The sequence below is a fragment of the Rhinopithecus bieti genome, unplaced genomic scaffold (genome assembly GCF_001698545.2).
Source record: "Rhinopithecus bieti isolate Rb0 unplaced genomic scaffold, ASM169854v2 scaffold_51440, whole genome shotgun sequence".
NCBI classification, from domain to species: domain Eukaryota; kingdom Metazoa; phylum Chordata; class Mammalia; order Primates; family Cercopithecidae; genus Rhinopithecus; species Rhinopithecus bieti.
Window position 1 is genome coordinate 438,052 of NW_016820117.1, and position 22,934 is coordinate 460,985.

General features: G+C 51.2%; 3 protein-coding genes across 7 annotated transcripts; 1 reads left to right on the plus strand and 2 right to left on the minus strand.

Annotated features, from left to right (window-relative positions):
- Positions 1 to 446: 446 nt before the first annotated feature.
- Positions 447 to 2,509, plus strand: LTB (lymphotoxin beta). Of its 3 annotated transcripts, none has more exons than XM_017859545.1 (4): positions 447 to 644; positions 1,208 to 1,253; positions 1,436 to 1,507; positions 1,902 to 2,509. In XM_017859545.1, the coding sequence occupies exons 1-4, from the start codon at positions 447 to 449 to the stop codon at positions 2,354 to 2,356; spliced, it is 771 nt and encodes a 256-aa protein (XP_017715034.1). In that variant the 3' UTR covers positions 2,357 to 2,509. The 3 variants fall into 3 exon arrangements, with proteins under 3 accessions (XP_017715034.1, XP_017715036.1, XP_017715035.1); XM_017859546.1 differs by lacking the exon at positions 447 to 644 and adding an exon at positions 654 to 1,028; XM_017859547.1 differs by lacking the exon at positions 1,208 to 1,253 and having other exon boundaries at positions 453 to 644; positions 1,902 to 2,507.
- Positions 2,510 to 4,721: 2,212 nt separating this feature from the next.
- On the minus strand, positions 4,722 to 7,502 carry TNF (tumor necrosis factor). Of its 2 annotated transcripts, none has more exons than XM_017859555.1 (4): positions 7,148 to 7,502; positions 6,498 to 6,543; positions 6,257 to 6,304; positions 4,722 to 5,955 (listed from the first exon to the last, which is right to left on the minus strand). In XM_017859555.1, exons 1-4 carry the CDS (start codon positions 7,331 to 7,333, stop codon positions 5,534 to 5,536), a joined length of 702 nt encoding a protein of 233 aa, XP_017715044.1. In that variant the 5' UTR covers positions 7,334 to 7,502; the 3' UTR covers positions 4,722 to 5,533. The 2 variants fall into 2 exon arrangements, with proteins under 2 accessions (XP_017715044.1, XP_017715043.1); XM_017859554.1 differs by having other exon boundaries at positions 6,498 to 6,546; positions 7,148 to 7,500.
- A 1,257-nt stretch (positions 7,503 to 8,759) lies between these two features.
- LTA (lymphotoxin alpha) lies at positions 8,760 to 11,651 on the minus strand. Of its 2 annotated transcripts, none has more exons than XM_017859556.1 (4): positions 10,822 to 11,651; positions 10,240 to 10,347; positions 10,048 to 10,153; positions 8,760 to 9,801 (listed from the first exon to the last, which is right to left on the minus strand). In XM_017859556.1, exons 2-4 carry the CDS (start codon positions 10,336 to 10,338, stop codon positions 9,389 to 9,391), a joined length of 618 nt encoding a protein of 205 aa, XP_017715045.1. In that variant the 5' UTR covers positions 10,339 to 10,347; positions 10,822 to 11,651; the 3' UTR covers positions 8,760 to 9,388. The 2 variants fall into 2 exon arrangements, with proteins under 2 accessions (XP_017715045.1, XP_017715046.1); XM_017859557.1 differs by having other exon boundaries at positions 10,631 to 10,841.
- Between the last annotated feature and the right edge of the window lie 11,283 nt (positions 11,652 to 22,934).

Genomic DNA, 22,934 nt, shown 5'->3' on the forward strand with positions numbered 1-22,934 from the left:
GGGAATCAGTTCTTCTCAAGGACCCAGACATCCATCCCTCAAGACTCCAGTCCTTGTCCTACTCCAGCCCTTGACCTCAGAGACGGGATCAGCTCTTCCTTCAGCACCTACCTTGAGGGTTTAGAAGAATGCAAACCACACTGGAAACCTGGAGATCTGTGTTCTCATTTCAGCTCTGCTGACTGGCTTCCTGCAAGCTACGTTCCCTCCCTGAGCCTCAGTTTCCCTCTCTGCTGAGCCAGAAGATGTCTAAGGACCCCTTTGGTTCCACCCTGAGAGCCTGTCTCCCTACCCCAACTTCTTCCCCAGTTCAGAGAACCCAGGCATCCAGCTGCCCCACCCCAGCTCTGGGTAAACAGGAAGCTGGGTGAGGGGAGCAGGGGTGTGTGGAAAGTCCCAGCCAGGTGTGTAGGTCTACAGAGAGGGGGTGGCCCCGTCCCTGAGGTATGAAAGCCCCCTGCTCTGGCTCTGGTTCAGTCTCAATGGGGGCACTGGGGCTGGAGGGCAGGGGTGGGAGGCTCCAGGGGAGGGGCTCCCTCCTGCTAGCTGTGGCAGGAGCCACTTCTCTGGTGACCCTGTTGCTGGCGGTGCCTATCACTGTCCTGGCTGTGCTGGCCTTAGTGCCCCAGGATCAGGGAGGACTGGTGAGTGGCTGCAACAGGCCCTGGTGGAGAGCTGTATCTTGCAGATGCTTGGCTCCCTCTGGTTGTGCCTGTGGTCTTTTGCCCTGTCTGGCTCAGCTGGCTCGGCTGTCCCTGGTGGGGATGTCCTGTCTCTTTGCTGACTCTCTGTCCACGTTCCTGTCCAGGAGGCAGAGGTTGCAGTGAGCCGCTGCAGTTAGACCCTGCGGGAACCTACGGGGCCGGGGGAGGGGGGATGGTGCTGTCTCTGGGATGAGTGCCAGTTGGGGGTGAGGGAACATGGATGTGGGGTGCAGAGCACTGTTCCTGTGATGTTCCTGTGATGTTTCTGTGATGTTGTGCTTGTATCCTGACACAGCTCCTTGTGCCTCCTCTCCTCTTTCCGAGGTACATCTGTTTCTCTGCCCAAGTACCTATGCCTTGCTTGCTCTCCCTTCTAGGGAGGTGTGTGTTGGGGATGGTGCTGGTGGGAGAAACCCCAGGCCTGCAGCTTGGGTCCACTTTCAGAGGGCTAGGGGTGACATGAGTTGAATCTGAACTCTGGGCACTGTGACCCACCCAACCAGGTAACGGACACCGCTGACCCCGGGGCACAGGCCCAGCAAGGACTGGGTAAGAGCAGACTGTCTCTTCTTCCCCGCTTCAGTCCCTCAGGGGCTCCCAGCTCCCAGCTGCGTTCCCAGATCCCTCTTCCTCTAGGAATCCAGGCTCCCATCCCTGCGGCCCGTCCTCTCAAGGGTAGCCTGCATGGGTGGCTGCCCTGGCCCCAATCGTGGACTCTTTGCCCCTTCCAGGGTTTCAGAAGCTGCCGGAGGAGGAGCCAGAAGCAGATCTCAGCCCCGGGCTCCCAGCTGCCCACCTCATAGGTAAGGACCTCAAAGACCTGAATAAGAGTGTAAATAATCCGAAGGTTCCAATTCTGCTCGCCCAGAGTCCTTTGGCTCCATGATTCCAGGGCTCGGTTTCTCATCCGCTTCACCACCTTTCGCCGCTCATGCCCACCCTTCCGCTCGTCCCCGCAGTGTAGTTTCTTCTTCCCTCTGGTGCAAGCAAAAGCCGGCCTGGGGGTCCCCACTACAGCGCTCTGCACCCCACATCCAAGTTCCCTCGGCCCCCAACTCGCACTCACCCCAGAGACAGCAGCATCCCCCCTCCCCCGGCCCGGTCGGTTCCCGCAGGGGCTAAAAGCCGCCACCCTCCCAGAAGTCCCAAGCCTTTAGGATCGCATTCCCAAGAGCGCGTGGGCCCGTGTCTCCGCAGGCGCTCCGCTGAAGGGGCAGGGGCTAGGCTGGGAGGCGACGAAGGAACAGGCGTTTCTGACGAGCGGGACGCAGTTCTCGGACGCCGAAGGGCTGGCGCTCCCGCAGGACGGCCTCTATTACCTCTACTGTCTCGTCGGCTACCGGGGCCGGGCGCCCCCTGGCGGCGCGGAACCCCGGGGCCACTCGGTCACGCTGCGCAGCTCTCTGTACCGGGCGGGGGGCGCCTACGGACCGGGCACTCCCGAGCTGCTGCTCGAGGGCGCCGAGACCGTGACTCCAGTGCTGGACCCGGCTGGGAGGCAAGGGTACGGGCCTCTCTGGTACACAAGCGTGGGGTTCGGCGGCCTGGTGCAGCTCCGGAGGGGCGAGAGGGTGTACGTCAACATCAGTCACCCCGATATGGTGGACTTCGCGAGAGGGAAGACTTTCTTTGGGGCCGTGATGGTGGGGTGAGGGAATATGAGTGCGTGGTGCGAGTGCGTGAATATTGGGGGCCCGGACGCCCAGGACCCCATGGCAGTGGGAAAAATGTAGGAGACTGTTTGGAAATTGATTTTGAGCCTGATGAAAATAAAGAATGGAAAGCTTCAGTGCTGCCGATAAAGATGCCGAGTTGCGACACACGTCTTAATTCAGGATGGGTGCACGGGTGTGGGTTAGATATTCTCAGTACTCTTCTGGTTGCTTGAAACAATTCATCACAACACAACGTATGGCCTTTGCTCCTACGGATGATGGTGGGCCTGTCCCACCCCCTCCCTGCCTCTGAATGGCCAGGCCTCATCATTAGTCCAGTGGGAGGGTGGGAGGAAGGGGGACTCCTCCAGCTCCGAAGCTTCTCCAGGCATCCTGATTTTCAGGGCCATGTGATCCCAACCAGACTCTGCACCACACTCTTTTCTCTTGGGTTCGCCCCAACAGTGAGAGGGGTCATTACACAGCACAGCAAGCACCACTCAGAAAGGCCCAGCAGCAGAGTAAGCCCCTATCATGACAGAGGAATGAAGCCTGGAGGGGCCCCGCACTTCTCCCCCTAGGGCTGTCTGAAGGCCTCTCTGTTTCCTACCTCACAGTCCACTCTTCTCCTCCAAGGAGCTTAATTCAAGGCTTATAGGGTCTGAAGGGAGGAGGCTGAAGGAGAAAGAAGGGGAGAATATTAGAGAGAGATGGAGACAGCAGGAAGGAGCCTGTGGTGCCTGAAAACACCAGGAAGTTCTGGGGAGGAGGAAAAACCAATGCCCCACTTATGGTGTCCCATTTAGGGTGAGGCGGAAAATCCTCACCGGTTTTCACACTTTGTGTCCCCCTTCCCAAAAGTGAGTAAGTGTGGGTGCTTCTGGGATGAGTAACAGTAGTACCCCCTTACTTCATGACTGACTTTCAGCCACAGGCTGAAGGAGGCAGAGGGTGACCCAAGGCCCTATCTAGGTCACCCCCGTGGGTCACCCCACCCCCTCAGCCTACCACACGGTTTTCTCCTGCCTGGCACCCCAGGGCTGGAGGTAAAGCCTAATTTCTGAGCTCAATGGGGGCTCCCAGTCTTGGGGGGCTCAATTTCTGTCTCCATATTTGTTTTTGGAATTGTTTTTTGAGACAGGGTCTCGTTCTGTCACCCAGATGGGGGTACAGTGGCATGATCATAGCTTACTGTAACCTCAAACTCCTGGGCTCGAGTGATCCTCCTGCCTCAGCCTGCTGAGTAGCTAGAACTACAGGTATGCACCACTACACCTAATTGTTATTTTTTTTGTAGAAACAAAGTCTTGCTATGTTGCATAGGCTGGTCTTGAACTAGTGGGCTCAAATGATCCTCCCACCTCAACCTCCCAAAGTGTTGGGATAACAGGCATGAGCCACTGCGCCCCGCCCTTATTTGTCTTTGACTCTCTCCAGAAGAACCTTCATGGGGGAGGGGGTACTTTTCTCCTTCCAGATCACCCACCTCTCACCTCTCCCCTCCTTCACCACAAAGACCGGTGGGACCAAGCCGGCATGTGAGTCCTTCACCCACCTCTTATTCCTATATTTCATTCTTTTTTTAAAAATAGAGACAGGATCTCACTATATTGCCCAGATTGCTCTCGAACTCCTGGGTTCAAGTTATCCTCTCACCTTGGCCTCGCAAAGTGGTGGGATTACAGGTGCATGCCACCACGCCCAGCGGTTCAGTCCCGTGTTCTTTATTGTCCTCAGTCTCTTCAATTTCACCCACTGAGAGAATGGAAGGGGATGGAACAGCTGGAAACTGGTTGAAGGAAGTAAGCCAGAATTCATTGAGTGCCCACTGTGCCAAGGGCTGAGTGAGGTCCTCTGATGGAGGTCAGGCCTTCTCTCACATGCCCTATGTGTGGTGGACATTCCTATCTCCATTGGATAGATAGGTTAAGTGGCTGGTTCAGGTTGCAGAGTTAGGACAGGGTGATTTGAAGCCTAGACACCTGAATCTCCGGAAGTCCCTTGGCTGTGTGATTCAGGTACCTGAGAATGTGACTCCTCCCCAGCTCTCTCCGGACGGCTGGCCAGCTGCAACAGCCGGAAATCTCACCTAAGCTGCAGGATTTTCCCAGCAAGGACTGGAATTCCCAGAGTTGGAAATTCCCATGCCCTCAGGGAGAGGTAATTAGGTTCAGGCTCTTGTTTCCTGGGGGATGGGGAATATTCTGTTGGGCTTTGTTTCTGTCGGGTCTTCAGGACCCTAGGAGTCGAAGGATGGGACTGGGTCCGAGGGATCTTAAAGCCTGTGGAGAGAGACTTAGGGAGCTTCTTCCCACCCACAAGAAGAAGCAGATGCAGAATTAATTCCAAGAAGGAGACCATGTTTCTTTTCTAAGCAAACTTTATTTCTCGCCACTGAATAGTAGGGCGATTACAGACACAACTCCCCTGGGGAGCAGAGGCTCAGCAATGAGTGACAGTCGGTCACCAAATCTGCATTGTTCAGACAACTTAATCAGATAAATATTTTTAAAAACATAATCAAAAGAAGGCACAGAGGCCAGGAGGCTATGTGGGAACAGCCTATTGTTCAGCTCCGTTTTCACAGAAAACATGTCTGAGCCAAGGCAGCTCCTACATTGGGTCCCCTGGGATACCCCGACCTCCCAAATAAATACATTCATCGGCAAATAAATAAATAATAAATAAATAATAAATAATCACAAGTGCAAACATAAATAGAGGGGGCTAGCTCCATGGGCAGGGCCAGGCTCCATGTCTCAAGGAAGTCTGGAAACATCTGGAGAGAGGAAGGCCCGAGGTCCACTTGTGTCAACTTCTAGGTGAGGTCTTCTCAAGTCTTGCAGCGTTCCGGCCAGAACCAAAGGCTCCCTGGTCTCCAGATTCCAGATGTCACAGGCTGAGTTCAGGGGTCAAAGCTGTAGGCCCCAGTGAGTGCTGGAGGCCCCAGTTTGAATTCTTAGTGGTTGCCAGCACTTCACTGTGCAGGCCACACATTCCTGAATCCCAGGCTTCGAAGTGGTGGTGTTGTTGCTTAAGGTTCTAAGCTTGGGGTCTGACCCTAAGCCCCCAGTTCTCTTTTTGAGCCAGAAGAGGATCAGGGTGTCTGAAGGAGGGGATAATAAAGGGATTGGGGCGGGGGAGGGGTTTGGGAAAGATGGATGTTCGTCCTCCTCACAGGGCAATGATCCCAAAGTAGACCTGCCCAGACTCGGCAAAGTCGAGATAGTCGGGCAGATTGATCTCAGCGCTGAGTCGATCACCCTTCTCCAGCTGGAAGACCCCTCCTAGGTAGATGGGCTCATACCAGGGCTTGGCCTCAGCCCCCTCTGGAGTCTCCCTCTGGCAGGGGCTCTTGATGGCAGAGAGGAGGTTGACCTTGGTCTGGTAGGAGACGGCGATGCGGCTGATGGTGTGGGTGAGGAGCACATGGTTGGAGGGGCAGCCTTGGCCCTTGAAGAGGACCTGGGAGTAGATGAGGTACAGGCCCTCTGATGGCACCACCAGCTGGTTATCTGTCAGCTCTACGCCATTGGCCAGGAGGGCATTGGCCCGGCGGTTCAGCCACTGGAGCTGCCCCTCAGCTTGAGGATTTGCTGGAGGGAGGGAGAGAGAGAGAGGGGAGTCAGTGTGGCCATGTGGGTTCACTCTCCACATCCTGGCCCTCGAGCTCTGCCCACCCCACATCCGGTTCCTGTTCCCTCTGTCTGTCATCCCACATCCCACCTGGCCATGACGTTCTGAGTATCCCCCTAAGGGCTGTGCAGTTCCTCTACCCTTCCCTTGAGCTCAGCGAGTCCTTCTCACACTGTCTCCAAGGTCTACCTACCCTCAGCCAGGCTTCAACCCCCAAATCCTAGCCCTCCAAGTTCCAAGACACATCGTCAGAGCTCTTACCTACAACATGGGCTACAGGCTTGTCACTTGGGGTTCGAGAAGATGATCCTGAAGAGGAGAGAGAAAAGAAAAAGCTGAGACCCTTAAACTTCCTAGAAAATACCCCCCACCCCCTTACTTTCACCCCAGCCGCCCTCCCCCAAGACCAAAACTTTAAATTTCCCCCACTGCTTTCGTACCAGTACTAACCCTATACCCCAACCCAAACCCAGAATTAGGAAAGAGGTTTGGAGACACTTACTGACTGCCTGGGCCAGAGGGCTGATTAGAGGGAGGTCCTTGGGGAACTGCTGGGGAGAAGGAGAATGGTTAACATCAAGGGAATCACCCTTAAAGGAGGAACAGCTGGCTGCCTGTCTGGCCTGCGCTCTTAGCCCTGAGTTGTCTGGTTTTGTCTCTCCATTCATCTGTGTATTCACCCTCTACGAATTCAACAATTCTTTCACTGAGTGTCTTCTGTGTGCCAGACACCCTATCTTCATCTCTCCTTATCTCCCTCATCTCTCCTTATCTCCCTCATCTCTCTCCTTAGCTGCCATATTTCCCACTCTCTTTCTGTCTCACCATCTTTATTCATATCACTTGTTTCTTCCCCCATCTCTCTGCTCACACCCCACATCTGTCTCCATATCTTATTTACATATCTGTTTGCTCATTCATTCATTCATTCACTCCATACACACTTAGTGAGCACCTTCCATGTGCCAGACATCCTGCCTCTCTATCTTTCTCTCTCTCTCTTCCCCATCTCTTGCCACATCTCTTTCTGCATCCTCGTCTTTCTCCATGTTGTTTTTCTCTCCATCCCTCCCTGTCAGCACACATCTTTCGCTCATCCCATCTCTCTCTCTCTCGGGTGGGAGAGTGGATGAAGGCTGGCGAGGCACTCACCTCTTCCCTCTGGGGGCCGATCACTCCAAAGTGCAGCAGACAGAAGAGCGTGGTGGCGCCTGCCACGAGCAGGAAGGAGAAGAGGCTGAGAAACCAGCACCGCCTGGAGCCCTGGGGCCCCGCTGTCTTCCTGGGGAGTGCCTCCTCGGCCAGCTCCACGTCCCGGATCATGCTTTCCGTGCTCATGGTGTCCTTTCCAGGTAAGAGAGGGTAGAGCCCTGGGTCAGTATGTGAGAGGGAGAGAACCCGCCTGGCAGCTTGTCTGGGGATGTGGCGTCTGAGGGTTTTTTTCAGGGGGGGTCTGGAGTTGCTTCTCTCCCTCTTAGCTGGTCCTCTGCTGTCCTTGCTGAGGGAGCGTCTGCTGGCTGGGTGTGCAAACAACTGCCTTTATATGTCCCTGGGGCAGGCGAGAGGAGGGCGGGGAAAGAATCATTCAACCAGCGGAAAACTTCCTTGGTGGAGAAACCCATGAGCTCATCTGGAGGAAGCGGTAGTGGGCCCTGCACCTTCTGTCTTGGTTTCTTCTCCATCGCGGGGGCGGGGATTTGGAAAGTTGGGGACACCTAAGCATCAAGGATACTCCTCACACTCCCCACCATCCCTGCTCCGATTCCGAGGGGGGTCTTCTGGGCCACTGACCGATTTGTATGTAGGACTCTGGAGGTTGAATCCCGTTCTCCTGCCCCTCAAAGCCTATTGCCTCCATTTCTTCTGGGGACCAGGTCTGTGGTCTGTTTCCCTCTGATTTTCAGACGGGATGCAGGAAAAAGATAGAATGAGAACTGGGAGGGGCTTCAGAAAGCTGAGTCCTTGAGGTAGAGAAAATGGGGTTGGAGGGAGAAAAGCTGTGTTGAGTCCTGAGGCCTGTGTTTGGGTTCCTTGGGGGAGAAGGAGCTGGGGGCTTGGGGGCAGGCTCAGGCCCTCAGGGAAGGCTGGGTGGGGGTAGCAGGGACAAGCCTGGGACAGCCCCGGGGAGTGAAATCACCACCGGGAATTCACAGACCCCACTGGGGCAGGTCTTCTTCTTTCACTCTGACCCGGGGACTCACAATGCTTGTTTCAGTCTTGGCTTCCAAGGAACTCTGGGGTCCCTGATTTTTTTCATGAAGCTCTCACTTCTCAGGGCCCCAATGTGTGGCCATATCTTCTTAAACGTCCCCTGTATTCCATACCTGGAGGTCCTGGAGGCTCTTTCACTCCCTAGGGCCCTCAACATGGCCCTGTCTTGGTGAGGGGGGGGTCCCCATACTCGACCCCCATAGCCCTGGACATTCTCCTACCCTTTGCTGTGGTCACGTCTCCCCAGAGGTCTCCTGTAACCCATTCCTCAGAGCCACTACATGTGGCCATATCTCCCAGGAGCTCCCTGACCCCCGCCCCTTCAGACCCTGACTTTTCCTTTGTCTTCTCAGCTTCTCTTTTGCTTCCCCTGCAGCAGTCTGGCGGCCTCACCTTGTGAGTCCATCACATGTCCCTGAAGCTTTCTGAGCCCTTTATCTTTTTGTTCTTCCCACAGCTCTTGCTCCCTTTGAGCCCTCTATCCCTCCCTCCTCTCCTTAGATAGACTGGGAAATTCTCACTCCCAGACAGACACACACAAGCAGACAGCATCTCAGAGAAAAGAGGTTTATTGGGCTTCATCCAGGGTGCAGATGCCTCGGTGTGGGACTCTGATCAGCAGCTGGCTTTCAGAGCCTTTCACTGCCTTCTGGGGCCCTGTGATCCCTCACGCCTACTTCTTTCTCTCTCGGTCAGCCTTGTGCCCACGCCCTCTCACGCTTCATCTCTTGGGCCTGTCTCTGTCTCTCCTTGGATGTTCTTCTATTATTCCCCTCTCTCCATCCTCCATAAATAAATAATTTAATTTTTTTGCCTTCATAAATAGTCCCCTCCCTGTCTCCAGTCATCCCCCAAGCTCCTCCATGTGCCTGCTCTTCCTCCGTGTGTGGATCTAGGCCCCACCTAGCTGGTGGGACAGACCAACAGCTTTGGGCTGGAAATTCCTAGGCAGGCTTGAAATCCGCAGCCAGACAGACATCCAGGATGGTTCAGGGAGGTGTGGTCCCCTGGGATGCCTACAATTCCTTCTTTGAAAGCTCCGGTGACTTGATCAGGGAAGACTTGAGCTGTTGGAATGGCCAAAGAAGAGGTGGTGGTGACCCCTGAAATGGTCAGAATGGAGGCAGAATGGGGAGAAGGTCTTCAAATCAATTATTTTTTCTTTCTGGAGTTTTCCAAGTTCTACAGAGCGAAGGCTCCAAAGAAGACAGTACTAGGGCTGAGGACTAGGTGGGGGATACCATCTGTGTGGGTGGATAGCTGGTCTCCCTGGGTGAGCTGGAACGCAGCCCCATGGTACATCGAGTGCAGCCAGGGTTCCTGCAGCCCTGGATACACCATCTTCTGGGAGCTGAGGAGAGGCACGTGGAAGGGGTACTGGGAGGAGAAGAGCTGGACCTCATGGGCCAGGTAGAGTGGAGTGGGGGTGGCCTTAGGAGAGTAGGCTTTCCCAGAGAAGACCACCTGGGAGTAGACGAAGTAGATGCCACTGGTGGGGACCAGGAGAGAATTGTTGCTCAAGGAGAAACCATCCTGGAGGAAGGCACGGTCCGTGTTCGCTCTCCAGAGCAGTGAGTTCTGCTTGCTGGGGTCTCCTAGGAAGAGCCATAGAGGATGGGGATGGGAGATCAGGGGTCTGAATCAGAGGTCTCAATTCCTGAGGAAGCAGGCACTGAACAGCTGAGTTCCTGGGGGATGGTAGGGGGAGACATAGGAGTGCCTGCCTCTGTTTTTTTTTAGCGTGGGGGAAGTTGGCGGAGAGGAGTGGATGCTTGGGTTCCTGAGGCAGGGGTAGGAGAAGAGCTGGTGGGGACATGTCTGGGAGGCAGGTGGATGTTTACCAATGAGGTGAGCAGCAGGTTTGAGGGTGCTGTGGGCAAGTTGCATCTTGGGGTGCTGACGGGCAGTCTGGGCAGCTGAAGGTGTGAGGCCAACACCAGGGAGCCCCTAGGGGAGAACAGAGTTGAGGGGGGCTCTAGGGCTCAAGGTTTGGCTGAGCCACCCCAGCAGCCCCCATTCTCCTGCTGCCTCACCTGGGCCCCAGGCAGCAGGACCAGCAGCAGCCCCAGAAGGAGGAGGTGTAGGGGGGTGCCACGCACCCTTGAGAGGAAGAGACGTTCAGGTGGTGTCATGGGGAGAACCTGCAGAGAAAGAGAGAGAGAGAGACAGTAAGTGGGGCGGGGCACGCTGCGGAAGACAGACCTCCTGCCCTGGGAGACAGCACCCCCCCACCCCTGAGAGAGAGATCGACAGAGAAGGGGACAAGATGCAGTCAGAGAAACCCCAAGGTGAGCAGAGGGAAACAGAAAGAGACGGGAAGGGAACAGAGAGGGATCATGGCAGAAACAGAGAACGTGTGACATAGACAATGAGACTGACAGATGGAGAGTCAGAGACAGAGAAGGAAACCAAAACCAAACCCACCAAGGCCCAGGCCCAGGCAGGCCAGGGATCCAGGCAGCAGGTGCAGGAGGGACCGAGGCCCAGGCAGGCCAGGGATCCAGGCAGCAGGTGCAGGAGGGACCGAGGCCCAGGCAGAGGGCAGGACACTGTGGGGTGGTAGTCCAAAGCACGAAACACGGGCAGCCCAAGGAGATGGGGCAGGAGAGCCTCACCTGCTGTGTGGAGCCCCTGGGCCCAGACGCTCAGGTCCCTTTATAGAGGAAGCGGCAGCGGCAGCGTGGCAGGCGGCGGGCGGGTTCTAGGTCGGGGCTGGGGCCTGGGGAAGCCCCCAGGGCTTAGAAGATGCTGCCGTTTCAGTCAAAGGCAGGAAAGGCTGAGGCCTAGGAGAGAACCACAGGCTGGGGGTTCAGGCGACTGAGTTCTGGGAAAGGGAGTCGGGTCAGGGGAATCGTGGGCTGGGAGGGCCAGGGAGTGGGGTCAGGCCTAGAGTTCCAGGGAAGGGACAGTCAATTCGGAGAGGAGGAGGTTGAGCAGCTGGGGTGTGGGCTGGAGGCCCGGTTCCCTGAAGAGCAATCACATATAACATCTCTGCACCCTTGGCTGAGTACAGGCTTCTCTCTTTGCCCATTTCCTTCTCTTGTACCCCTGCCCTTGTCCCAAACAACTCAAGTCATACTTGTTCCAGTATATGGACTTTCCAGCCCATCTGGCAGGTTTCACATCAAGAAGGTTCATTATATATCCTCTTCATCAGGGACATTCTAGTGTTTGCCTCTCGTCCAGGTGAAAATATTAATGGAGCCCCCTTCCACTCTTGAAAATGTCCTAGTTTGGAAGATATATTTTTTTGGTCCCCTTACTCAGAGATGATGCTGGACACTCAAGTATGATGAGGTCTCATCTCACTCCTGAAGGATGCCCTCCATCTCTTCCTGACCTCAGATGGCTTCCGCAGATCAGATTTATATAACTACAAATAAACACACACTCCAGGATCAATGTGGCAGACACCTTCCAAAATTCTCTACAAGGGAAGTTTCAGAAATCCACATGGGTGAGGGTTAAGGGTGGTGACTTAGGGTGGGGTGGGGACAGCTGAGGGACTTGTCCTGAAGCTGCATTTGCAGAGCCAATACATTATTTTAAAATTGTTCCAGGCCTGGTGCAGTGGCTCACGCCTGTAATCCCAGCACTTTGGGAGTCTGAGGCAGGTGGATTACTGAGGTCAGGAGTTCAAGACCAGCTGGCCAACATGGTGAAACCCCATCTCTAAAAAAAATACAAAAATCAGCCAGGCGTGGTGGTGCACATCTGTAGTCCCAGCTACTCGGGAGGCTGAGGCTGGAGAACCATTTGAACCCAGGAGATGGAGGCTGCAGTGAGTCAAGATCGCACCATTGCACTCCAGCCTGGGGGACAGAGCAAGACTGTCTCAAAAAAAAAAAAAGTTCCAAAATGTTTTCCTTTTATTGATATGTAACTTAGGTATGAGGTGGACACCTCTTAAGTGTACGGCTGATGAATTTTTCCATTTGTATGTAGCCACCACCCAGTTCCACGTAGTTTCAGGTTCCCAGTAGGTTCCCTCATGGCCCCCTCCCTGCTGATACCCTCCAAAGATAACCAACCACTCTCTCTCCTTTGTCACCATAGATTAGTTCCTCCTGCTTTGGGGCATCATATAAATGAAATCACACAGAATGTACTCATTTCTGTTTGGCCTCTTTCAGTCAGCATTATGTTTGTGAGATTCATCCACGTGGTTGTATGTATCAGTAATTTTTTAAAAAAAATTGTGATGTGGGCTGAGCGCGGTGGCTCAAGCCTGTAATCCCAGCACTTTGGGAGGCTGAGACGGGCGGATCACGAGGTCAGAAGATCGAGACCATCCTGGTTAACCCGGTGAAACCCCGTCTCTACTAAAAAATACAAAAAACTAGCCGGGCGAGGTGGCGGACGCCTGTAGTCCCAGCTACTTGGGAGGCTGAGGCAGGAGAATGGCGTAACCCTGGGAGGCAGAGCTTGCAGTGAGCTGAGATCCGGCCACTGCACTCCAGCCTGGGTGACAGAGCGAGACTCCGTCTCAAAAAAAAAAACAAAAAAAAAATTGTGACGTGATACTCTGCTGTATCAATACACTCTAATATATTCTGTTGATGGGCATTTGGTTTGTTTCCAGTTTTTGTCTAACACGAAAAATGTTGATACGAACATTCTCATACATGAGCCCATTTTCAGTTAGCTTACAAGTTACAAGGTTTAAAAAAAAAGTTTCTAAAGATGACTTTATTCACTTTTCCTAAGCTTGAGATAATACCAACCGGTCACCTCAAATATTATTACTGCTACTGATGTGATTTTACTTGGAGAGTGTTAGAGGGGTTGGAGCTGGGGCTGGTGGTGACCCGGGGTCAAGCCCACTGTTCCATGGGGCAGACCACTTCTCTCCCCAGGCACAAGACCCCTGAGGGGTCTTGGCGTAACATGGAGGGACATGTAATTAACATTCTGGGTGTGTATGAGTTATTTCTCCTGTTCTCCTTCTCTACTTGAGGCCGTGTACCTTTGCCTTTTATGCTTTACTAGTCTTAGCTATTATTTCTATAGGGGCAGAAAGGGGTGATCCCTTCCTGACCCATCGTAAGGGTTATGGCCAATACTCCTATAACAAAAGACAGATTAACAAGAGAAAAGCGTAATACATTTATTTAATCAAAGTTTTAGGGGACATGGGAGCCTTCAGAAATGAAGACCGAAGGACCCAGGGAAAACTATTTTTATGATTAGATTTGATGAAGAATGAACAGCTGTGCAGAAATGTAATTGAACAAAAGGAGTATAATCTAATGGTAATAGACTGGAATTGGGGGCATCCCAGTAAGGCCTGGCCATATTCTTCTTGGTCTCTCTGTACAGCATTCCTTCCTCCCAGGTATAGGGCAGAACCTCTTCTGGATAGTAGGGGAGAACCTCTTCTGGATAGTAGGTCTTATAACCTACTATCAGATGAGGTAGGTCAGAAAATTTCTTTTCCTTTTTTTTTTTTTTTTTTTTTTGAGACAGGTTCTTACTCTGTTGCCCAGGCTAAAGTGTAGTGGCACAATCTCCGCTCACTGCAACCTCTGCCTCCTGGGTTCAAGTGATTCTCCTGCCTCAGCCTCCCTAGCAGCTGGGATTACAGGCACTCCACCAAGCCCGTCTAATTTATTTTTGTATTTTTAGTAGAGATGGGGGGGGTCTCACCATGTTGGCCAGGTTGGTCTCGAACTCCTGACCTCAGGTGATCCGCCTGCCTTGACCTCCCAAAGTGCTGGGATTATGGGCGTGAGCCACTGTGCCCAACCTTCTTTTCATTCTTTTGTGTCAGTGTTGGTTTCCCTCTTAGCCCTTGCTCCTTTCTTTTTCTCTGTGTTACCCTTTCTTTCAGGGTCCTTTTTGCTTCCTGTTGTCTCTTTCTGCTTCTCTAATTGTATGAGCTGATAGACTGAGACCCCAACTGTGCTATATTAAAATATAAAATGGTATTGCAAGACTGGGTGCAGTGGCACACGCCTGTCATCCCAGCACTTTGGGAGGCCGAGGAGAGTGTGAGAGTGGATCACGAGGTCAAGAGATAGAGACAATCCTGGCCAACATGGTGAAACTCCATCACTGCTAAAAATATAAAAAATTAGCTGAGCGTGGTGGCACACGCCTGTAGTCCTAGCTACTAGGGAGGCTGAGGCAGGAGAACTGCTTGAACCCGGGAAGCAGAGATTGCAGTGAACCAAGATCGCACCACTGCACTCCAGCCTGGGCAACAAAGTGAGACTCCATTTCAAACAAACAAACCAACCAACCAAAAAACAAAACAAAACAAAAAACAACAAAAAAACAAAATGGTATTGCAATTAATAGTGAGACACAGAGAGAAATTTAAATTAAAGAGGAAGAAATTTAAATTAAAGGCAAGAAGGAGTGATAGGGAGACGAGAGACAGAGAGGAAGGAAGGGCAAGACTGGGCTGAGGCTGTGTCACGTGCATGTGAGATATGCTGAAGGATGCTCCTTGAGATGAGCCAATCTTGGTTTCAATCTCAGTTTCGGAGGTTGTATGAAATTTGGTTTCTTTCTTGGGCAGGCCAGCAGTTGGTTTGGGACTTTCCCTGGGTGGGAGAGCTGATGACTGGAGTCTTGTGCCCCAAACTCAGGGAAATACAGTCTTTATAGTGGTCTTTGTGGAGAAACTAGTGAAATCTCTGAAGCCTCCAAATGAGACTGAAATGACATTAGCTTCAAACTTGAACTTAGCCTCAAAACCTAAATTGGGATTTAATACCAACATCAACCCTAACCCAAACTTAACCTCAACCCAAATCACAACTCAGACTCAACCCCAACTGTAACCCTAACCTCAAATCTAAACACATTCCAATTAATAACTCCCTAAATAAAACTCCTCTACCCCAAACCAACCCTGTTTCTAGGGCTAATCTTGAAACCAGTTTACCACCACTCCTAACACTAAACTTAAATCTGACTCTAAATGTAAATCCAATCTGAGCCACAAGCCTAAAGTTGAACTTTATCCTGCTTTATGAATTATTCATCCATTCCTCCATTTAGTGAGTATCTGAGTGCCTACCACATGCTGGGCATTGTTCTAAGGCAGGAGGGACACAGAGGCAAAGGGATCAGAGAAAGCACCAGCACCTGCGGAGCTTGTATTCCAGTGAGGCCAGACGGAAGAGAAAGAAACTGAAGAAGAAATTGATACATAGTGCTATGAGAAAATAAGACAGGCTGCTGTCGTTAGAGTGGCAGGGAGCGACTTTTAAACACAGCAGTCAGCAAAATCCGCTTCGAGTGATTGGGTGGCACTGGAGCTGAGACCCAAATGACAAAAAATAGCGACCAGGTAAAAGTTTGGGAGCAAAGCATTCCAGGTAAAGGGAGCAGCTGCTGCAAATGCTGGAAGGCGGAACCAAGCTGGGGGTGTTGAAGACAAACAGAAGGCCAGTGTGGCTGGAGCAGAGAGAGGCTGGGAGAGGGGTGGGAGATGAGGTCAGAGAGGAGGGCAGGGGCCAGGTCATGCAGGGCCATGTGAGGAGGATAAAGCCTCTAGATTTCATCCAGCCACAGGAAACCTTTAAAGGTTGTCAGTGTGTGTGTTACAGGGGAGAGAGAGAGAGAAGAGAGAGGTGAGCAGAGGTGATTGGATTTTTTTTTTTTTTTTGACATGGTGTCTTGCTCTATGGCCTAGGCTGGAGTGCAGTGGCACCATCATAGCCCACTGCAACCTCAAAATCATGGGCTCAAGTCATCCTTCTACCTCAGCTTCCCAAGTATCTAGGACTATAGGTGTGTGCCACTGTGCCTGGCTGATTTTAAAAAATATTTTAAAATTTTTGTAGAGACAGGGTCTCACTATGCTGTTTAGACTGGTCTCGAACTCCTGGTTTCCAGGTGATCTGCCCATCTCAGCTTCCCAAAGTGTTTTGGTTGTTGTTGTTGTTTGTTAGTTTGTTTGAGAGGGGGTTTCGCTCTTGTTGCCCAGGTTGGAGTGCAATGGCTGATCTCAGCTCACTGCAACCTCTGCCTCCTGGGTTCAAGTGATTCTCCTGCTTCAGTCTCCCAAGCAGCTGGGATTACAGGTGCATGCCACCATGCCTGGCTAATTTTTTGTATTTAGTAGAGATGGGCTTTCACCATGTTAGTCAGGCTGGTCTCGAACTCCTGACAGGTGATCCACCTGCCTCAGCCTCTTTGGGATTACAGTTGTGAGCCACTATGCTGGGCCAGTCTCCCAAAGTTTTGAGATTACAGGCATGAGTCACCACACTGGCCCTGGAATTTTTTTCTTTCTTTTTTTTGGAAATGGAGTCTCACTCTGTTGCCCAGGCTGGAGTAAAATGGTGCAATCTCAGCTCACCGCAACCTCCACTGTCTGGGTTCAAACGATTCTCCTGTCTCAGCCTCCTGAGTAGCTGGGATTATAGGTGCATGCCACCATGCCTGGCTAATTTTTGTACTTTTACTAGAGAAAGTACACCATCTTGGCCAGGCTGGTTCGAACTCCTGACCTCAGGTGATCCACCTGCCTTGGCCTCCCAAAGTGCTGGGATTACAGGCGTGAGACACCACACCCAGCCTTTTTTTTTTTTTAAGACAGAGTCTCACTCTGTCGCCCAGGCTGGAGAGCAGTAGCACAATCTCGGCTCATTGCAACCTCTGCCTCCCAGGTTCAAGTGATCCGCCTATCTCAGTCTCCCAAGTAGGTGGGATTATAGGTGCATGCCACCATGCCTGGCTAATTTTTGTACTTTTAGTAGAGAAAGTACACCATGTTGGCCAGGCTGGTCTTGAACTCCTGACCTCAAGTGATCCGCCTGCCTCAGCCTCCCAAAGTGCTGGAATTACAGACATGTGCCACTGCACCCGGCCTGTTTTTTTTTTTTTTTTTTTTTTTTTTTTTTTTTTTTTGGAGATGGAGTCTCACTTTTTTGTTTCTTGTCCAGGTTGGAGTACAGTGGCACCATCATAGGTCACTGCAGCCTTGAACTCTTGGCCTCAGGCAAGCCTTGTACCTTAGCCTCTCAAAGTGTTGGGATTACAGGCATGAGCCACTGAGCCTGTCCTGGACTTTTCTTTGTTTTTTTTTTGTTTTTGTTTTTTTTTTGTTTGTTTTTTTTTTTTTTTTTTTTTTTTTTTGTTTTTTTTTTTGAGACGGAGTCTTGCTCTGCCGCCCAGGCTGGAGTGCAGTGGCCGGCTCTCAGCTCACTGCAAGCTCCGCCTCCCGGGTTCACGCCATTCTCCTGTCTCAGCCTCCCGAGTAGCTGGGACTACAGGCGCCCACCTCGTCGCCCGGCTAGTTTTTTGTATTTTTTAGTAGAGACGGGGTTTCACCGTATTAGCCAGGATGGTCTCGATCTCCTGACCTCGTGATCCGCCCGTCTCGGCCTCCCAAAGTGCTGGGATTACAGGCTTGAGCCACCGCGCCCGGCCTTTGTTTTTGAGATGGAGTCTTGCTTAGTTGCCCAGGCTGGAGTGCTATGGCGCGATCTTGGCTCACTGCAACTTCCACCTCCCAGGTTCAAGTGATTCTCCTGCCTCGGCCCCCTGAGTAGCTGGGATTACAGGTGTGCACCACCATGCCTAGCTAATTTTGGTATTTTTAGTAGAGATGGGGTTTCATCATGTTGGGCAGGCTGGTCTCGAACTCCTGACCTCGTGATCCACCCGCCTCGGCCTCCCAAAGTGCTGGGATTATAGGCATAGCCAACGTGCCTGGCCTGGACTTGTTTTTAAAAGATCGCTGTGGCTCCTGTGATTAGGTTGGCTGGTAGGAGACAGGTGGCAATGGCATTAATGGTGAAGAGAAAATAGTGGCAGCCATGGAGATGGAGAAAAGTAGACAAATTTGGGTTATATTATACATTCCAGGGGTAGAATCGACAAGACTAGATGATGGATTGATGGGTGGGAGATGTAGAGACTGGGAGAGAAGCAAGATTCTGATGGATGGAAAAACTAAGAACTTCTATTTTGGGTGTGGTAAGTGTAAATCTATTAGACACGCAAGTAGAGATGTCACTTGGCAGATAAACATCTGGATTTCAGGGCAAGGTCCAAGCTAGATAAAGAAACCTGGACATGGTCAGCATGAAGATGGTGTTTAAAGCCATGGAACTTCTCGTGGGCATCCCTATAAGACCCCTTTGAGGCACTTGTTTCCCCTCACAATGGATGCAGTGCATCTTCCATTCTGAATTCCAGAAGCAACAACCTCCTGCTCCCGGAAGCTAAACTCTCCAGACTTAGTCTTCTGAATTCCCACTGGGATTTCACCTCCCTGGATTCAATTCCCGACTCCACAAGGACCCTCTACCAATCCACTTCACAATATATGGTGGAACTCCTCACAGTTTCAAATCTTGTCTTCTATGTTTGAAAGCGTTTTCCTCTGGGCATTTTGAAACCTGGCTTTCCCCTAATGATGCTAGTCCTCTCTGTGGTGAAGGTTGCTCTTTCTTCAACCTCCATCACTAGAGGAATGAAGGTAGAAGAGAGGGGTTATTATTTTCTCTCCCCGGGACCATTGGCAATCTCCTCCTCCTCTCCCAAAGCATGTGCCTTTTGCATCTGCCATGCTCTTCCTGTCTTCACAGCACAGTCTTATCCATCAAAATCTTTATTATGCTCTTAACAACTTGTACAACTAGCTTAGTCTTTCTCCACATCTTATCCCTACCACTATCCTTGTTTGTTTGCTTTTTGAGACAAGGTGTTGCTCTGTCACCCAGGCTGGAGTTCAGTGGCGTGATCTTGGCTCACTGCAGCCTCAACCTCCCGGGCTCAAGTGATCCTCCCATGTCAGCCTCCTGAGTAGCTAGGACTACAGGCGCACGCCACCATGCCCGGCCTGGCTTTTTTTTTTTTTTTTTTTTTTTTTTTTTTTGCAGAGACAGGGTTTTGCTATGTTGCCTAGGCTGGTCTTTAACTCCTGAGCTCAAGTGATCCGCCTCCCTTGGCCTCCCAAAGTGCTGGGATTACAGGCATGACCCACCACACCCCTCCTACCATCATCTTTAGTGACTTCAAAAGTCACAAAGATCGGCTGGGCACGGTGGCTCACACTTGTAATTCTAGCACTTTGGGAGGCCGAGGCAAGCAGATCACGAGGTCAGGAGATCGAGACCATCCTGACTAACACGGTGAAACCCTGTCTCTACTAAAAATACAAAAACAAAATTAGCTGGGCGTGGTGGCAGGCGCCTGTAGTCCCAGCTACTTGGGAGGCTGAGGTGAGAGAATGGCGTGAACCCGGGAGGCGGAGCTTGCAGTAAGCCAAGATCGCACCACTGCACTGGGTGACAGAGCGAGACTCAAGCTCAGAGGAAAAAAAATAAAAATAAAAAAAGAAGCCACACAGATCAGATGAGTCTTACAATCTGGCCTCTCAATTCTCCAAGTTTCTCAAATCTACTGGTTTTACAGTCTCTTCCCCCCTCCATTTTAGCTACCCAGGAGTAAGGTTGTACCTTAAACCCCAGCATCACTTGGAAGAATTATGCCTTCAAGATCTTGATCTCTGAATTACCCTTCTCATCACAACCACTCACTTTTCACATCTCCCAGTCTCTGCCTCCCCTTGTATCAGTTCTTTATTCTTACCAAGACTTCCGGCTGCTTCTGCTTTCCTGGTTTTGCTTGTTGATTTAACATGTACTGCATGGTCAACAATTTCAACTCCACTTTGTCTGCATTTTAGAATCTCTTACTGCTAGGCACCGAAGCTCATGCCTGTAATCCCAGCACTTTGGGAGGCCAAGGCAGGTGGATCACCTGAGGTCAGGAGTTTGAGACCAGCCTGGCCAATGTGGTGAAACCATCTCTACTAAAAACACAAAAATTAGCTGGGTGTGGTGGTGGGCAACTGTAATCCCAGCTACTCAGGAGGCTGAGGGAGGAGAATCGCTTGAACCTGAGAGGTGGAGGTTGCAGTGAACCAAGGTTGAGCCATTGCACTCCAGCCTGGGCAACAAGAGTGAAACTCCATCTCAAAAATTGACTTGGGTAAACTAAGTGGTCTCATTCTTGGGGTGTCTTAGGCTGCCAAGCACTGCAGTAGACAGCTGAGTCACCATGAGGCCTATAACTAATCCTGGCCAGCTAATCTGAGAGTCATCAGTGTTCCTGGACACAACTTTTACTCATTCTTTGTTGACTCCCCATTATACTCCTGTGCGTGATGTTCTAAATCTCCGTGCCTCTGATGCCCTTCACGCTCATCTATTAACATTTCATTGAGCTTAAGGCCATCCAGTGTGGATCTCACTTCCCTCTTTTCCCTTCATTTTGTTATTTATATTTCATCTTTCCTTACATATTGACTCACAGTACTTTTTCTTGTTTCCAAGGCTGATCCTTTTATCTGTACTCTATTCCACTTCCTCTATCTTTACTGCCTTCTCTCCCCACTTTTTACTTAGGTTTTCACTCTCTCTCTCGTTTGTTTTTGGGATAGTCTTGCTCTGTTGCCCAAGCTGGAATGCAGTGGCATGATCTTGGCTCACTGCAACCTCTACCTCCTGGGTTCAAGTGATTCTCCTGCCTCAGCCTCCTGAGTAGCTGGAGTTACAGGAGTGTGCCACCACGCATAGCTAATTTTTATATTTTTAGTAGAGACAGCGTTTCACCATGTTGGCTAGGTTGGTCTTGAACTCCTGATATCTATGGTCCACCCACCTCGGCCTCCCAAAGTGCTGGGATTACAAATGTGAGCCACTACACCTGGATTTTTTTTTTTTTTTTTTTGAGACTGAGTCTCACTCTGTCACGCAGGCTGGAGTGCAGTGGTGTGATCTCAGCTCACTGCAACCTCTGCCTCCTGGGTTCAAATGATTCTCCCACCTCAGCGAATAGCTGGGACCGCAGGCATGTACCACCACGCCTGGCTAATTTTTGTATCTTTTGTAGAGACAGGTTTTGCCATGTTGGCCAGGCTAGTCTTGAACCCCTGGCCTCAAGTGATCCGCCCACCTTGGCCTCCCACAGTGCTGGGATTACAGGTGTGAGTCACCGCGCCTGGCCTATCTTTGTCTCTTTAAGCATCTTCATTTTACATTCAATTTTATTTGTTGAAAATAAACAACAAAAAAGATCCTTCCTTGAAATCTTTCTCCCTCAAATGTCCAGTCCATCATCTCACCTTCCCTTTTCGTGTGATGTCTCAAAAGACTAGCCCCTTAACGAACCACTTTTTCAGGAACTGGTAAAATTTCCCTCATCTGTGGGTAGAACTAAGAGATGATTCTCAGTTATTGTGTTCACCATTCTGACTTCGTGCCCACCGCCTCCTTTTCCTCACCTCCCACTCATTCCTCAACCTATGTAAAGTGATTTCTGCCCCTCTATTAAATGGAAACGGTTTTCTCAAAATTTGTAATCGTCTAGTTCCCGAACCCAACAATCTTTTCAACCCTCATTTACTAGACCTCTTTGAAGCCTCAGACATGGCTGCCCTGTCTCTGCTTGGCATCCCCCGCCCCCACGCCCTACTTTTCTGACTGCTCCCAACCTCTCCTTTATTGGTTCTCTTCCTTTGATCATGCTCAGGGCTCTTCTGGTCACTCTGCCCCTTCCCTTGCAGATCCTGTTCACTCCAAGACTCAGCCTCTACTGGGAAGGGAATGATGCCCACATCTATTCCTCCAGACCCAACTTCTCTTGGGCTCCAGACCTGCTTTCTGGAAATCTCCACCAGAGAGTCATGCTGGTACCTCAAATCTTCTTTGAGCACTTTATTACCCTAAGCAGGCATACCTATACATTATAACTATAATGTATAGTTATTTGTATATTGTCTCATTAGACTGCAAGTTCTACGAAGGAAGTGACTATTATTTATACCCATTGTCAAGCAGTGCCTTGCTCCTAACAGGTGCTTAAAATTCTTTTTTTTTTTTTTTTTTTTTTGAGACGAAGTTCTATGCTCTGTTCCCAGGGGCTGGAGTGCAGTGGCCGATCTCAGTCACTGCAAGCTGCGCAGGGCCTCGCCGGGTCCTGGCCATTCTCGCTGGCGCTCAGGGCCCTCTCGCGATAGCTGGGACTCATAGGCGCCCGCCATCGCCACTCGCCCCGGCTAGTTTATTTGTATTTTTTAGTAGATGCGGGGTTCACCGTGTAGGCACAGGATGGTCTCGATCTCTCTGACCGTCGTGATCCGCCGTCTCGGGCCTCCAGTGCTGGATGAGCCACCGCGCCTGGCCAAAATTTTTTTTTTTGGATAGAGTCTTGCTCTGTCACCCCGACTGGAGAACAGAGGTGTGATCTCAGTTCACTGCAACCTCGCTTCCCGGGTTCGAGAGATTCTTGTGCCTCAGCCACCTGAGTAGCTGGGATTACAGGCACCCACCACCAGGCCCAGTTAATTTTTATATTTTTAGTAGAGACGGGGTTTCACCATGTTGGCCAGGCTGGTCTTGAACTCCTGGCCTTAAGTGATCCTCCCAAAGTGCTCCCACCTTTGCCTCCCAAAGTGCTGGGATTACAGGAGCGAGGTGCCTGACCACCACCACCCACCTTTTGGACAGATGTTGAGAGGATTTGTGGTGTTAGGAAAGGGGCTGCTTAACACACAGTAGGTATTCATTCATAAGATGATGACCGTCTTCTTACTTGTCTGTACTCCTGGAACACTCTCCTGTTCTCCCTCTTTTTCATCACCTGGACCACTGCCCATAGGATGAAGTCCAATCTCTGACCTTGACTTTCTGAGGTCCTTTCTTCATCACACGTTCCCTCACACCTGTGCTGCTTTTACCTCAGGACGCTCCTTTCCCGG

Coding starts and splice junctions, on each gene's coding strand:
- LTB (XM_017859545.1), top strand. CDS start 447: ATGAAAGCCCCCTGCTCTGGCTCTGGTTCAGTCTCAATGGGGGCACTG. Junction 645..1,207: donor CCCAGGATCAGGGAGGACTG/GTGAGTGGCTGC, acceptor CCACCCAACCAG/GTAACGGACACCGCTGACCC. Junction 1,254..1,435: donor ACAGGCCCAGCAAGGACTGG/GTAAGAGCAGAC, acceptor TGCCCCTTCCAG/GGTTTCAGAAGCTGCCGGAG.
- LTA (XM_017859556.1), bottom strand. CDS start 10,338: ATGACACCACCTGAACGTCTCTTCCTCTCAAGGGTGCGTGGCACCCCC. Junction 10,154..10,239: donor TCCTGCTGCCTGGGGCCCAG/GTGAGGCAGCAG, acceptor GTTCTCCCCTAG/GGGCTCCCTGGTGTTGGCCT. Junction 9,802..10,047: donor ACCTGCTGCTCACCTCATTG/GTAAACATCCAC, acceptor GGCTCTTCCTAG/GAGACCCCAGCAAGCAGAAC.
- TNF (XM_017859554.1), bottom strand. CDS start 7,333: ATGAGCACGGAAAGCATGATCCGGGACGTGGAGCTGGCCGAGGAGGCA. Junction 6,305..6,497: donor CCCTCTGGCCCAGGCAGTCA/GTAAGTGTCTCC, acceptor TCTCCTCTTCAG/GATCATCTTCTCGAACCCCA. Junction 5,956..6,256: donor GCCTGTAGCCCATGTTGTAG/GTAAGAGCTCTG, acceptor CCCTCCCTCCAG/CAAATCCTCAAGCTGAGGGG.